Source organism: Spermophilus citellus (assembly GCF_964194105.1).
Source record: "Spermophilus citellus genome assembly, chromosome: 2".
Taxonomy (NCBI): Eukaryota; Metazoa; Chordata; class Mammalia; order Rodentia; family Sciuridae; genus Spermophilus; species Spermophilus citellus.
The window spans coordinates 246,343,227-246,358,653 of NC_138183.1; the positions used below are offsets into that span (position 1 = coordinate 246,343,227).

The 15,427-nt window shown below is 48.5% G+C and overlaps 1 protein-coding gene across 1 annotated transcript in view; it reads left to right on the forward strand.

Moving 5' to 3' along the window:
* SDHAF2 (succinate dehydrogenase complex assembly factor 2) overlaps positions 1-12,072 on the forward strand; it is a 34,272-nt gene extending 22,200 nt beyond the window's left edge. The window contains exon 4 of the mRNA XM_081311781.1: positions 12,011-12,072. Coding sequence (XP_081167907.1) covers positions 12,011-12,057 — 47 coding nt within the window. The 3' untranslated portion in view covers positions 12,058-12,072. The remainder of the gene's footprint in view (positions 1-12,010) is intronic.
* Positions 12,073-15,427: the final 3,355 nt, after the last annotated feature.

The window sequence follows — 15,427 nt, forward strand, 5'->3', positions numbered from 1 at the left end:
GCTTGTGTCATCTTTGAAAGTAAAGGGTCTTGCTAACCTCAGCTGCTCAGTGTCAGGCCCAAGGGTGCTATGTCAACAGTTTTTGCCTTTATTAGGCATTAAGTAAAAGTAGGCTGACCACAGTACATTTTCAAAAAATTAATAAACATATAGCAAAGACCAGTAGCTCCGCAGGAGCCGGGTGGAACAGCAGCTAGGCCCACGCCTCTCTGGTGGGCACACCACCGCTCACTGACCTCATTCAGAGCCTGCCCTGGGCACATGAGTGTCTGCCTCCCCTGGCCAGTCTGAAGTGGTCTCGTGGGTCCTGCACAGGCCTCCGCGTGACACATGAAACTGGCCTGGGACAGGCTCTACCCTTCTCCCCCGTTTCCTTGCGTCATCATTTTAAGTCTTAAAAATCAATATGCCAAATACCTTGTGCCCAGCTCTCCGTGGCTTAGGCAGAGTATCTCTTGGGGTTCACTGGAGAGGTGCCTTCTCTTACTGGCTTTGAGCACTATCTGGAGGTCATCTGGTCTGTCTGTCCTGCTCAGCCAGGGTGGCTGCACAGCCTACTTCGTACTTTTGAACATTATCAGGGAAAGCGACTCCACTGAGATGGTTGAGAGTCTCACATTCATTTCTCAGTCTGTCTGCTGTTTCGTGGCTAGTTAGGGAGAGGAAGGCCCGATGGCAGGTGAGCTCCAGCAGCCATGATGCATGGCAAGAGGGTCAGTGAGACTGGAGCTGCCAGCCCCTGTGCTGGACTCCTCCTTACGGCTGTCCACTGACAGCACTGACTAAACTGCCTCATGATAGACACCTTAGGCTCCCATGAGCCCCTTGGGTCAAGGGGCAATGTTAGCGTCTTCCCCAGTCCAGTCAAAGAACGTAGCTGAAGGCCAGTAGTACTCTGGCTTGGGGAGACACATGTCCAGCCAGGCATGGGGGCTTGCACCCATAGTCTCAGCTACTCAGGAAGCTGAGGAAGGAGGATTCCAGGAGTTTGTGACCAGCCAGGACAACAGAACAAGACCCTGCCTCAAAAAGGGGGGAAAAAAAATGCCTGGTAGGAGTTACTGGGGCTTTAGGAGGAGTGTAGAGAAGTTTAAGCTGTTCAAGACGTTATCAGTCTCTAAAAGAGAAGACATGCAGGTGTGGTGGTGTACCCTGTAATCCCAGCTTCTGGGGAGGCTGAGGAAGGAGGATCATAAGTTCAAGGCCAGCCTTGCAACTTAGTGAGGCCCTGTATCAAAATGAAAAATAGAAATAAGGACTAAGGGACGTAGCTCAATGTAGTTCAATGGTAGAATGCTTGCCTAGCGTGCGTGAGGCCTAGGTTCCATCCCCAGGACCAAAAAAAAAAAAAAACAAGACTCCTCAAGAAGAAATCTACTGCCTCCAGCCCATAATGAAAGAATTAAAGCCTTTTGCCCAGCCTCTCCTGACTGCAGATACTCCTGCCAAGGAGAATGTTCTTTTTACAAAGGGTAAAGTAGATACATCATTTTATGTCACTAAGCGCCACAGCATGTGATTTTAAAAAGCAAACGAAGTGAAGGTATGCACTGTTTCCCAGTGGATTTCAGTTTTGTTAGTATTTAATAAAATCCTCACCTTCGGTTATGCCCTGGAATGTGTTTACAGGAAAGAGCAAGGGTTGTTCAGAGCAGGGGTTTCTTGTTTTACTGATACTGGGGACTGACTCCAGGGGTGCTCTTCCACTGAGCACTGTAACCAGTTTGTTTGTTTTTTTTTCTTAAATGTTGAGACAGGATCTCGCCAAGTTGCCCAGGCTGGCCTCTAACTTGCAGTCCTCCTGCCTTAGTCTCTTGAGTTGCTGGGATTCCAGGCATATGCCACTGCACCCACTTCAGAGCAGGTGCTTAGAGGGTGGGGTGTAGCTCAGTGGTAGAACTGGCCTTGCATGCATGAGGTCCTAGATCCATCCTCCAGCCCTCCAAAAATAGGAAATAAATAAACAGCAACTATTTGGGAGTCCATTGATCACCTGTGACCTTGGACACATTATTTAACCTCTCCACACTTGTGTTTGTCATCAGTGAAAGGAACCCAACCTCCCAGTGTGTGTGTAAGGACTAAACGAAGTAATGCTTGTAAAGTGCTTGATACAGTACCTGGCACCGTGAAAACACTAGAGTGCCGGGTGCCGTGTGCACGCCTGTGATCCCAGCACCTCAGGAGGCCAAGGCAGGAGGATCGAAAGTTCAAGATCAGCCTCAGCAACTTAGCGAGGCCCTAAGCCAGATCCTGTCTCAAAATAAAAAATAGAAAGGGCTGGGGATGTGGCTTAGTGGTTAAGCACACCTGGGTTCAATCCCTGGCACACTCACACACACACACACACACAAAAAAAAAAAAAAACACAGAAAGAGTTAACAATGACTGCTTACTACGAGCCCACGGGTAAGAGTTTACCTGGATCCTATCATTTAATCCTGACCACAGTACTAGGAGATGGGTCCAATTATTATTCCCCTTATACTTGGTGGAAAAGGAGGCTGGTGACATTGGGCTGCTTGTCAGACACAGGAAGGATGTAGTGGGACAGAGTATGAGGCAGGCGGTGGCCTCCAGGGTGCTGCACTAGGCACAGGTGCCATGCTGCCTCAACACGTGAATACCGCCCTTCCCCGTCTGAGGACCCAAGGCCTTCTCACCCTGGATCCCATCTTGGCCCATGGGAGGCTGCTGGTGCAGATGACTCACAAACCACCCTCGTGTCTCCCTGTAGGACCCAAGGGTCACAACCCTCACAGAGATAATGTCACTGTCTCAGCAACTACCGACTTCACTCCTTGAGCTGTCCAGTCGTGCAGCTGAGCTCCCCAGGTGGTGGGCGAAGCTCAGACCTCCTTTGGATTTGTGAGGAGCCAGAGGGAAGGGTTCAAGTCCTGCCAAGCTTCAAGGGGCTCCTCTTCACCCTGGGCAGCAGAGAGGAGGCCTGATGCTTTCAGGGTCTTCCTGTCACTTGCTGACTGTCCCTCCAAGGGGGAGCAGGTTGGCTCACTTGGAGGAGTGTGGCGCACACACCAACCTGGCTCCGGCTTCCGCACTTTGCTTGCCCTTCCTGCGGCCCACGCTCTGATGCTTTTGCTGACACTCAGCACTGGTTCCTCCTGAGGCCAGAGAGGCTCTTGGCCACCCATCCCCGTGAGCAGGACCCTCATGACCTGTTTGTCTTGATGGCCGTCCCTCAGCAGGGTCGTGCAGAGGTTTTCATAGATGGTGCATCAGATACTGTGTTTCCAGTGTAAGCAGAAACCGGCTGTCGTCCAGGTCCAAACAGGAAAAGCGATGCTCAGAAATCTAATTTGAAAGCTAGACTGTAATGGCTTTCACTAGGCGCTGGGGAGGGGGGAAGGCCTCTCGTCTGTCCTTGAGGCACTCACTGTTTATTCGTCCATGCTTTATTTCATTGATTGCCAAGCAAGTGCTCCACCGTGTGCCAGACACAGCAGACAGATCAATGAGATACAGCGCATGCCTTAGGGACTCTGAAGGAGGGGTAGTGAATGGAAGGCAATGGAGGATCTGTCCATGACGCTGAGCCCTGAGAGAAGGCAGAGGACATCCGGCCTTGGGTGGCGGCCTGTGGGGATGTGGATTCCAGGCCATGGAGCTCTGAGCCATCCACCTTTAGAATCATAGAAATAACTTCCCTTGTCCTTCATTCACCCTCACCCAGCAATAGTATAATGGTCTGGCAGGTTCTTTGTGGGGTTTTTGCAGTGTCGGGGATGAACTCAGAGCCTCTTATGAGCTAGGCAAGCACTCTGCCACTGGCCCACATCCCAGGTTCTCACCCTATATCCACACCCTTTGCCACATAGCTTTGCTGGGGTCAATTGTGACCCTGCATTGGCCAGCAGGGTGGCATGATTATAAAGCAAGCAGTGCCTTGACAAGGGCTTGTCCTAGCTCTTGTGTCTCTGCCACCACCTGTGAACCTGCCCAGGCTCCACATCTGAAGAATGAGAGCCTTGTCCAAGGCACCTCAGTTTCCTCCGCCAAAGTCAGCCAACAGGCAGGCAGGCCTAGCCGAGACGAAAGAGTCAGCCAGACTCAGTCCAAATTGCCAACCCACAGACCAGGTTGTTATTTTATGCCACCAAGTTTTAGGACAATTTGTTACACAGCATTATTGTGGCAACTGGTAACTGATAGAGATGGTAACTGGGCTTCCTGTATAGATTTGGCCATAGGGAGAAAAATCATTTACTGGTCAGGTTGAATGAGAATCCCATGCCTGGACAGGTGACTCTCCCACTTTAATTTTTTTTTTTTTTTTTTTTTTTTTTTTGGTACCAGGGATTGAACCCAGGGGCACTTAACCAATGAGCCACATCCCAGCCCTTTTTATTTGTCATTTTGTCCCTAGTTCCCAGTACATAGTGCATAAAATGTGGTCCTAATGATTTAACAAATAACTAACAAATCAGTCAATTGGTGGATCAAACTGGTTTCCGAGCTCAAAGAAAGCTCTCTGATAGACAGAGCGATGGGCCTGCTGTGTCAGAGGCCCCTGGGCTTCCTGCTGAGATGAGCTTATTTTTCCTTCTCCAGTTACAAGGGTTCAATATGCCTGAAGAACCCAGCTTCCAGATGGCTGGATGCCCCACCCAGGAGAAGAGTTTTAATAATTAGACCTGTCTTGCTGAGCACAGGGCAGGTTCTCTGTCCAGGCTGCCAAAGACCTGGGATGCTAAAAAAAGCCAACTCCAGCCCCAGGTGTGCTTTGAAAAGTCATCGCTGCCTCACTGGGCCAGGGAGCCTTGGGCTTGGGGGTGGGCATGACCTTTCTCAGGAGGAAGACAGGCAGAAGAACAGAAGCAGCTGGCCGCTGTGTGTGGGGTGCGTGTTCTAGCTCCTTCTCCATTCAGTGGCAGGGACCTCCCCAGATCTCTCCTGCTGCTTCGTCCCTACACATGTGCGGACTTCCTCCTGGATTAGTTAGTGTTCTCTAGAGGAACAGAATCAACAGGACTATGATTATATAAAGGGGATTTATTAGGTCGGCTTACAGGACCAGGAGCTGGACTGTCCACAGTGGCCGTCTGAAGGTTGGAGAGCTGGAGAACCAGTAGCTGCACAGTTCAAGGGCTAAAGCCTCAGAACAAGAGGGATCAATGGTGCTTACTCTAGTCTGAGACCAAAGGCTTCTGGAAACTCCTTGTAGAATCATTGGCAGCATCCAATTTGGAAGAGTGAAGAATGGAGGGTCTGATGTCCTCAGGCGATTGCAGAAGCAATGAACAACTGGTTCAAGAATCAAGCTTGCATCTGCTGCTGCTTCCTGCCTTGGCCTCTTGAGTTACTGGTTTTACAGGTGTGCACCAGTGTACCTGGTTACTTATCTCTTTAAAATTGAGGTCTTTTTTAATTTAAATGAATAAATTTTAAAAGGAAACTTTATATACAACTATAAATGGAAAAATCGCATCAATAGTGTCCCTAAAATTAAAAAGATAACTCCCAAATCAAATGTTTTTGAAAACTTTGTAGCGTTTTATTATAAAATATTTCAGATATTCAGTAAAGGTGAGCTTTATAGAGAACACCTATAGAGCCATGATCTAGATTCCACCCTAAACTTATTTACTCCCTTGATACACCCTCCATCTTTCCATGCTCCTCTCCCCTTATTGGTCCATCTACTCCATCTACTATTTGGTGCATTTCACAGCAAATTACACACACCAGAACTCTTCCCTAAATGTTTTTTTTTGTTGTTGTTGTTTTTTTTAAGTTCTCGCGGACACAACATCTTTGTTGGTATGTGGTGCTGAGGATCGAACCCGGGCCGCACGCATGCCAGGCGAGCACGCTACCGCTTGAGCCACATCCCCAGCCCTTCCCTAAATGTTTTGAAATGCATACTATTAACTTGAGTTGGATGTTTCTTCTTTTGCTACAAATTTATATTCAATGAAATTGATATACAATGAAATGCACTGTCTTTTCTTTTTTCTTTCTTTCTTTCAGTACCAGGGATTGAACCCAGGGCCTTGCACGTGATAGGCAACCACTCTACCACTGAGCTATACCCCCAGCCCTAGAATCCACAAATCTTAAGTGTATGTTTGCTGAGTTTTGACAAATGCTCATGACAATTCCTCTTAAGACAGAAATTAGCCAGGTGTGGTGGTGTCTCCCTGTAATACCAGTGACTTGTGAGGCTGAGGCAGGAGGATTGCAAATTTGAAGCCAGCCTCAGCAACTTAGCAAGGCCCTAAGGAACTTAGCAAGACTATGTCTCAAAATAAAATAAAATAAAATAAAAGGGCTGGGAGTGTGGCTCAGTGGTTAAGCATTCCTGATTCAATCCCTGGTACCAAATGGAAAAAGGAAAAAAAATAATAATAAAAGATACAGAAATTGCCATCAGCTCAGTAAGTTTCCTCATGCTCCATCTCAAGTCCAGGCAGCCATATCTGATTTTTGTCACTATAGATCACTTTTGTCTAGAATTTCATACAGATGGAACTATACAGTGTGTACTCTTTTGTGTTTGTCTGCTTCCACATGGAGACATGCTTTTGAGACTGAATCACTTCCCGGCCTGCATCAGTCATTTGTTTATCATTGAGTCGTTCGGATTCCACTGTATGACGCTGCTGTATTTGGTCTCCATTCTCCTATTGATGGATACCGGAGCTGTTTCTAATTTGGGGCTAGTATGAATAAAGATACTACAAGTAACTCTCTTTGTGAATCTGTTTTTGTTTTTCTTGGTGCTATAGCTTGGATCTTTAATGTCCCCAAAAGCCCATGAGTTGAAGGCTTGGTTGCCAGCCTGTGCGGGAACTTTGAGGAGGTGGGTCCTAGTGGAAAGAAGTGAGGTCACTGGAGTGTGCCCTTGAGAGCACCCTGCCCTCTTCCTGTGTCTTTTCTTCCTGGCCAGGAGGTAGATAGCTCCTCTGCCGTGGGCTCCTGCCACAATGAGCTGTGCTGCCACAGGCTCAAAGCAACAGGCCAGGAGACCCTGGGCTGAAACCCACAATATTCCTGTCCTCTTCTTAAGTTGATTTATCTCAGGTAATCATTACAGCAGACAAAAGCTGACTGCCAGATTCGGGTAGATACTTAGAGCTGAGTCAAATTGCAGGGTCATTGTCTAGTTTAAAAGAAACTGCCAGAACCATTTCACATTCCCATCGACAGTGGATGAGAGGTCCAGTTGCCTGCCACCTTGCCAACAATTGGTATTGTCAGTGCAGGTTTTAGCTGTTCTGATGGGTGTGTCGTGGTGCCTTGTTGGGATTTTAATTTGCATTTACCTGATGACTAATGATGCTGAATATTTTTGACGTGCTTATTCACCATTCATATGTCCTCTTTCATGGAGTACCTGCCCATTTTTAAATTCAGTCGTTATGATTTTATTGAATTGTGAGGATTCTTTATGTATCCTGCATACCAGTCCTTTACCAGATATATGTTTGCAAAATTTTTACCTAACCCATGGTTTGTCTGTTGTTCTGTTGGTTTCTTTCTTTCTTTCTTTCTTTCTTTCTTTCTTTCTTTCTTTCTAGCTATAGATGGACACAATATCTTTATTTTTACTTATTTTTATGTGGTGCTGAGGATGGAACCCAGTACCTCACGCATGCGAGGCAAGTCCTCTACCGCTGAGCCACAACCCCAGCCCTTGTGGTTTTCTTTTCTTTTTTTTTTTAATATTTATTTATTTTTACTTGTAGTTGAACACATTTCCTATATTTTATTTATTTTTATGTGGTGCTGAGGATTGATCTTAGCGCCCCGCATGTGCTAGGTGAGCGCTCTACCACTGAACCCCAACCCCAGCCCCTGTTTTCTTAACAATATATTTTGAAGAGCCAAAGTTTTAAAGCTTGATAAAGTGCATCGGTTGCTTTTGTTTTTTCCTTTTATGTTTGTTACTTTTTGTGACCCAGCCCTTCTTATCCCCAAGTTATAAAGATATCTTCATATCTCAAGTGAATTTTGGGGGTATTGTGTGAGTTTGTTTTTTTTTCCTGATATAGATACCCAGTTATTCCAACATCATTTAATTTAGAAACTTCTCTTCCGGGGTTGGGGTTGTGGCTCAGTGGTAGAGTGCTCGTCTAGAACACGTGAGGCACTGGGTTCGATCCTCAGCACCACATAAATATAAAATACAGATATTGTGTCAACCTAAAACTAAAAAATAAATTTAAAAAATACTTCATACTGGATTGCTTGGCATCTTTGTCAAAAACTATTATCTGAAACTGTAAAAACAAATATCAAATAACAATAACAGTGTTATTAAATTAAAAAAAATTTAAATAAGATGTTTCCATGAAAATTAAGTGTAAGTAAGAGCAATCTAGTTGAGTCACAGGAATTCATATATAAAAGTTCCTAGTAAGTTGGCCTTGGTGGTATGCTCCCGTGGCCCCGTCTACCTGGGAGTCAGGGGAAGGAGCATCACTTGAATCCAGGAGTTCAAGGTCAGCCTGGACAACAGAGTAAGACCCCCATCTCAGAGAAACAATTCCTCACTGAGGAAAACGGGCCTGACCGTGGCTGGAGTATATTAAAGGAGACTCTGGGACATTCAAGATGGTGGACTAGAGGAAGGCTGTGTTCCTGGTCCCTCCGTGCTTGAAAAGCAGCAGGAGTGCTGCTTCTCATCGAGGTGAGGCCACACTTTGAAGTACCAGAGACGTCAGCCACCCACGTACCCGAGCCATCTGTGCCCGACCAGGTAAGGGCTCAGACATGAAGGAGGACCTCGTAGATCATAGAGCCCTAGGAACATGCTCAAACTGTAAGAACAAACCAGCCAACACACAGGAATGGGGAAAATATGAAACGTTTACTGTTCTCAGCCACGAGGCTTTGAGGCGGTTTGCTATGGATCAAAAAGTAACTGAACAAAGAAAACCCTGTAGTGACGTACATCTGGTATTGAAGGCCTGCCATAGAAGGCAAACCCCCTTTAGGGTGTGATTGCACCTATTATCAAATGCATGAATGATTACCCTTATTATGACATAAAATAATAATAAATATATATGATAAAAATAAAAGGAGAGACTCCATTTAATATTGTTTGCATCTAAAATGAAGATAGATTCTCCATCAAAATGCAATTCTCTCTATAAGCCTTGATCTTAGCCAGCACTGGCAACGCCAAAGCCATATGTATGTAGGTGGAAAAAGCAAAAGATTTTAATTGCCTCCTCTAATACAAGTATTAATCCATTTGTCACATAAAAAATTGTTGTCAGGGGGCTGGGGTGGTGGCTCAGAAGTAGAGTGCTCTCCTAGAACTGAGTTTGATCCTCAGTACCCCATAAAAATAAAAAAAAATAAAGATACTGTGTCCACCTATAACTAAAAAATAAATATTTTTTAAAAAAATTGTCATCAAAGCCAGGAGCAGCAGTGCACACTTATAATCCCAGCTACTTGGGAGACGGAAGCAGGAGGATTGTTAATTTGAGGCCTGCCTGGACAATTTAGGGAGACATCATCTCAAAATAAAAATAAAAAGGGCTGGGGGGACAGATCAGTGGTCCATCCCTAGTACAAAAAAAAAAAAAAAAAGTGGTTGTCAAGGTCTAAAAGTAATGTTTCAGTGAAAAATATGTAAATTCATTGATCAGAAATCCACACCAGAGATCCCGCCATTCACACCACTCACTGACAACGCGGCAGGAGGCTCAGGGCTGGGATCCTGGGTCGCATGGTGCTCTGGTCAGTGTCAGGAAGGCGGCCAAGATGAGGCCTCCTTATCCTGCCTCTGCCCAACGAGGCCTCCTTTCCCAACACCGATAACAGTGTGAAGTGCTCACCGCGTGTGAAGGGTGCTTCTAATTTATCTCGTTTACTTCTCATAATGAAAAGAAACAGAGGTGCCAGGAAGTGGAGAAGTGGCCCAACTTGCCCAAGGCGGCTAGTGGGGGTGTGGGACGAAGCCGGACGGTTCCATGTCCCTCAGGCCCCTGTCTGTGTTGCCTTCTCATAAGCAAAGGCCTTTGGTGTGCTGGTCAGATGAGACGCGTGTGTCCCTTACTCAGCAAATAAGACACATAACTTCAAATTTTTAAAAAGTTGTTTGCCTCTAACCCTCTTGAGCAGCAGGGCACATGCCCTCTTTGGGAACACTGCACCGCTCTCTTGGGCCTGCTGCCTGCCTCCCGCCCATCAGCTTTCCCTCAAGGCCACCATCCCAGGCCACAGCAGCCACAGTCCTCTGAGCTCTGCACTCCTGCTGGACCACAGGACGAGCCCCTCCTGTCCCTTGTGGTGGTAGCCACACTTCCACTTATTAAATGTGGCCTTCAGCTATCAAAACAAAACGGGGCACTCCCTGGGCATTTCCTCCAAGAACTGTCAGAGCAGGAAGGGACTCTCAGACCTGGGCTTTAGAACGAGTCCCGCAGGCCTCTGGGAAAGGCCTTCCAGGTGGAGGGAGTTGTCTAGGTAAAGGCAAGGAGGGGGAGTTCCAGGCGCCTGGAGAGTGTTGAATGTCTGACCCATGAGGCCAGAGCGCCGGCATCTGGTGGCAACGGCTTAGCTGAGGCTGGGAAGGGTTGATGGCAGATTTCATGGGTTGCGCTGACTTTTACACTTCATGCTAAAGTAAAATAATCCTGCTAGTCAGTTTTCCATCACTAGAACAAAACAACGGTGACAATTAACTTACAAAGAGAAAAATTATATTGACTCACAGTTTCAGAGGTTCTAGTCCAAGATCGGGCAGACCTATTGCCCAATGGGGGAGTTGGGTGACAACCGCAGGAACGTGTGGCGGAGCACACTGCTCACCTTCTCATGACCAGGAAGCAAAACAGAATGAGGAAGGGTTCATTGTTTCACAGTCCCCTACAAGGACACCCTCAATGACCTCAGGACCTCCCACAAAGGCCCTCTTCGTAGAGGTCCACAGCACCTTCAGTAGCATCACCGCGGGGACCAGGGCTTTAACACATGGATATTTGTGGGTGGGGGGCACTCAACATGCAAACTGTAGGAATAAAGATATTTAAAAATTATGGTGGCTCGGGCTGAGGTATAGCTCAGTGGTAGAGCACTTTGGCAGAGCAGCTACATCTGGACTGCTCCAGGTCCCAGTAGCAGGTGTCAGTCTGTCCAGCCTGTGTCTTGGTCCCTTTTCTCTTCTGAAGCTACGTCAGAACACTACAGTCTGGGTAAGTCATAGATATTGGAAGTCCCCTGGTTCATGGCTCTGGAGACTGAGTCCAGGAGCACAGTGCCAGCCCCTGGGCAGGCCCTTAGGGCTGGGTCATGCCATGGCAGAGGGCAGGTGAGCACTGGAGCCAGGGAGGGAGTGGTCAGCTAGAAAGCCACTAGTGCCCCGCCCTCACCCCCCCATCCAGCCCTAATTGCTCCCTCCTCCAAGTGCCACCAACATGCACTGGGGACTAAGTGTTCAACACAAGGATCTTTGGGGATGCGCTCTATCTGTAGGGGGCTGCCATAGTACCACAGGCTGTGGCTTAAACAACAGCGGTCACTTTTCCCACAGCTCTGAGGACCGGCAACTCCAAGGGCAAGGCCACTGCCGGGCTTGGTTTCTGGCTTGCCAGGGCCACCTTGTTGCTGTCTTCCCATGATGGAGAGGGAGAAAGAGGGGGGTGTCTGCTGTCTCTTTCTCTTTTATAAGGAAACTGTCCTCATCCTTATGAATTCATTTGACCAAAATCAGCTCCTTAAAGACCGACCCTCCGGGACAGTCACACTGCGGGGCTTCAACCTATCTATCCACTGGGGGTGGGGGCTACAGTTCAGGCCATAGCAAGAGGAAAACGAGTCCTGGACGGTCACACCATGGCAGTTACATGCTCATCTTACAAGTGACACCTTTCATTACCACACACAGCTCACTGCCAGAGCTAGTGACACAGCCCAAGGAATCCAGGAAGCACAGGTCACCCCACACCCCGTGGTAGAGACTCAGAAAAACGGGTAACTGTGCTGATTTCCACCACAGTAATGACAGATATTTCTGAACCTTTCCTATATGCAGGCACCACCCGTGGGCCAGGCCCTGAGGACCAACCAGCTTTTAAATGAGGAAATGGCATCGTCAGATCTGCGTGACCAGAAGCGAAGCTCAATGATGGGAAGACGGAGGCCACCAGCACTGAGCTTTGGCCCCCCCACTAATGTTCTGTGTGGCCCTAAGCAAGCCTCTTTCCATCTCTGAGCTCCAGTGTCTACATTTGCAAAATGAAGACAATCTCTCAGCACACCTAATCTACAGAGCACGTCCAACTGACCTGGCATCGTATGGGAGCCAGGCTCGCAGGCTTTGGAATCAGCCAGGCCTGGGTTTGAATCCCACGCTGCTGCTTTTTACTTCTGTGGTCTGAGCAGGTGGGCGGTTGGGTGTGAAGCACTTACTACGTGTGCCAAGTATATATTATGTGGAATCGACGGGGACTGGCGCCCAGGCAGGTCTGCCTCTCATCAAGCAGCTTGTATAGTATGTCACCTGCATGGCCCCTGGGCCAGCACAGTGAGATCATTTATGTCTAACATGCTCCTATGGCAAGTTCCACTTGGGAAAGGACTGTGTCGTGTTCCACGCTGTCCCCTGCTTTAGCACGGTTCCTGGAAGATAGTTGGTGCTCACTGAATGCTATTTTAATGGACTAGTGGATGAATGTGGGTAGAGACTCTTCCCAGAGCTGCCTCTGCTAGTATCCGGGACCGTGTCAGTCTGTCCCTAATGGAGGTTGTTTATGTGGCCCATTAAGTAAAGGGACATTTTGTGGGATGTCCTCTAACACCCCAAGCTGTCTAGATGTTTCCTCTCCTGCTGTGTGTGACCCAGCTCCTGTCTTTCTATTAGGGAACTGAAGCGGTCACCTAGGCCAGACGATGATAACAGTGACAACCCCAAGTCTCAGTGGCAACAAAACCAGGTTTCCCTCTCCCTGTGCCAAGGCCAGTGTGAACTGGGCAGCTCTTGAGGACTGCTCCTGCACATGGTGACTCAGGATTCAATGTGGGGGGCTTGGCAGCTGCCACCAAAAAGGGTGAGACATGTGACACTGTCATTTTGCACAGTCCTTTGACCAGAGCTGGTCACGTGGCCTTGCTGAACTGCAAGGAGCCTGGGAAGCACGGTTCTCGCTAGCACTTGTCCAGGAAGAGGGACGCTGATCCGGCTGAGCCCTGGAATGCGTACCACAGCCCGCTCTCCTGTCTCCAACCCTGCCTTTGACTCACTCTGCTTTCTACCCATAATGCATAGGGGCCCTTCCCAAGAAGAGCCAAGGGGATGGGCAGCTCCAGCCTCCAGCCCAGGGTCTCCTCCAGCCCAGGGTCTCCTCCAGCCAGGGTCTCCTCCAGCCCAGGGTCTCCCGGGTCTCGGGAGCTTAAGCAGCAGGCTGATCGCTCATGTTTGTGAGTGCATGGAGCTCTCTCTAGCGGGTCCAGATGTGTCCCCTCTTTTTTTTTGACGGGGGGAGGCACTGGGGACTGAACTCAGGGGCACTGACCACGGAGCCACATCCCCAGCCCTATTTTGTATTTTATTAAGAGACAGAGTCTCACTGAGTTGCTTAGCACCTCGCTTTTGCTGAGGCTGTTTTTGAACTCGTGATCCTCCTGTCTCAGCCTCCTGAGCCACTGGGATTACAGGCATGTGCCAACGCGCCCAGCCAGATGTGTTCCCTCTAGATCCAGAGATGTATCCACTTAAAAGGCAGGTGGCCAACTCTGCCCACACTCAGCACACCAAGGCAGAGACCGGATAACCTGGGTAACCGCACCCCCGGGAGGTGGCCAGCAGGCTCTGGTCTGGATTCTGCCGGCCACACTTGGTGGGGAGGGAGGTCCTGTCTGCTCGGGGTATGCCCATCACCCAGAGGTGCTTCCTTTCCCATGACCCTCCCTGCCCACACCTGAAGTGTGCATGGTGTGCTCTGCCTCCAGGAGAGCTAGGTGGGCGCCTCAGTCCACTTCCTGCCTGTGTAAGTTGTAAGTCTCAGTCACAGACTTTAAAAGACCTGGCTCATCATTTTCTTTCCATGACTATTCTCAAAACTTCAGGAGGCTTCTCATCTGTCTGCTTCTAGTAAGTTCCCTATGCCAGAGCGTGCTGGTTGATTTTCTGTGTCAACTTGACTGGGCCATGGGGTGCTCAGATATTTGATCAACTCTCATTCAGGTATTTCCGTGGGGGTATGTTGAGATGAGATTAACATTTAAATTGACAAACGAATAAAGCCTTCCCTGATGTGGGTGGGGCTCATTCAATTGGTCGAAGACCTGAATAGAGCAGAAAGTCTGACCTTGCTCTCAGTAGAGGGAATTTCTCTTATTAGCTTTTTTTTTTTATATACCAGGGATTGAACTCAGGGGTCCTTAACCACTGAGCCACGTCCCCAGCCCTTTTTTAATTTGAGACAGTTCTTACTAAGTTTCTTAGGGCCTCACTAAGTTGCAGAGGCTGGCTTTGAACTTGCTATCCTCCTGTCTCAGCCTCCGGAGCTGCTGGGATTACAGGCAAGCACCACTGCGCCTGGCTCATCTGTCTGCCTTTGAGGTAGAACATCGGCCCTTTTCCTGCCTTCAGATGCAAACTGACACATTAGCTCTTCTGGACCTCGAGCCTGCTGGCTTTCAGATGGGCTACGCTATCAGCTCGACCGATTCTCAGGCCTTTGGACTTAGACTAGAAGTAAGCCATCAGATCCCCTGGTTTTCAGCTGACCAACCGATTCACTCCGAAGATCATGAAGCTCTTGGGACTTGCCAGCCTCCAGAATTGTACAAGTCAATTCCTTACAATAAACCAATAAGTCAGCGTGTGTGTGCGCGTGTGCGTGCGTGTGTGCGTGTGTGTGGTGTACGGTATTGGTGATTTCTCTCCAGAATGCTAATATAAAAAAACCGCATCCTAATTTCTTTCCCAAGAGGTTCTAAAATCCTCATTGCTTTGCTTATTCCACAGCAACAAACAAAACTCCAAAACACACCTCAGGCGCACAGCAGCAGGCTTCTGTCTCGCAGGCCCAGCAAGGCAGGAAAAATAACTTTCCAGGGCACCGACTCCATGCGGTGGCTGGGTGGCCAGGCTGCTCCATCTTTTCTTCCAGTCCCTCATGGGGTCTCTGTCCACAGAGTGGGAACCTCACACCCACCCCTGACCACCTCCCAGCACATGGGCCAGAACTAGCCAGGTGGCCCTCTGGTCATTAGGAAGGCTGGCAACCCTCGTGATAATAACCTTCAACATTTCTTGAGTGCTTTCTGAGAGGCAGGCTGCGCGTTTCCGTCTCCCCCGCATCCTCCTCCCAACTACAACTAACTGTCCCGGAGCCCATCACCCAGCCAAGGAAACAGGCTTAGACCAGCTGAGGAAGTGTCCAGAGGACACATGCCTCACAAAGGCAGGGATGGGACCTCTGTGCATCCGACCCCTCCTCTGACC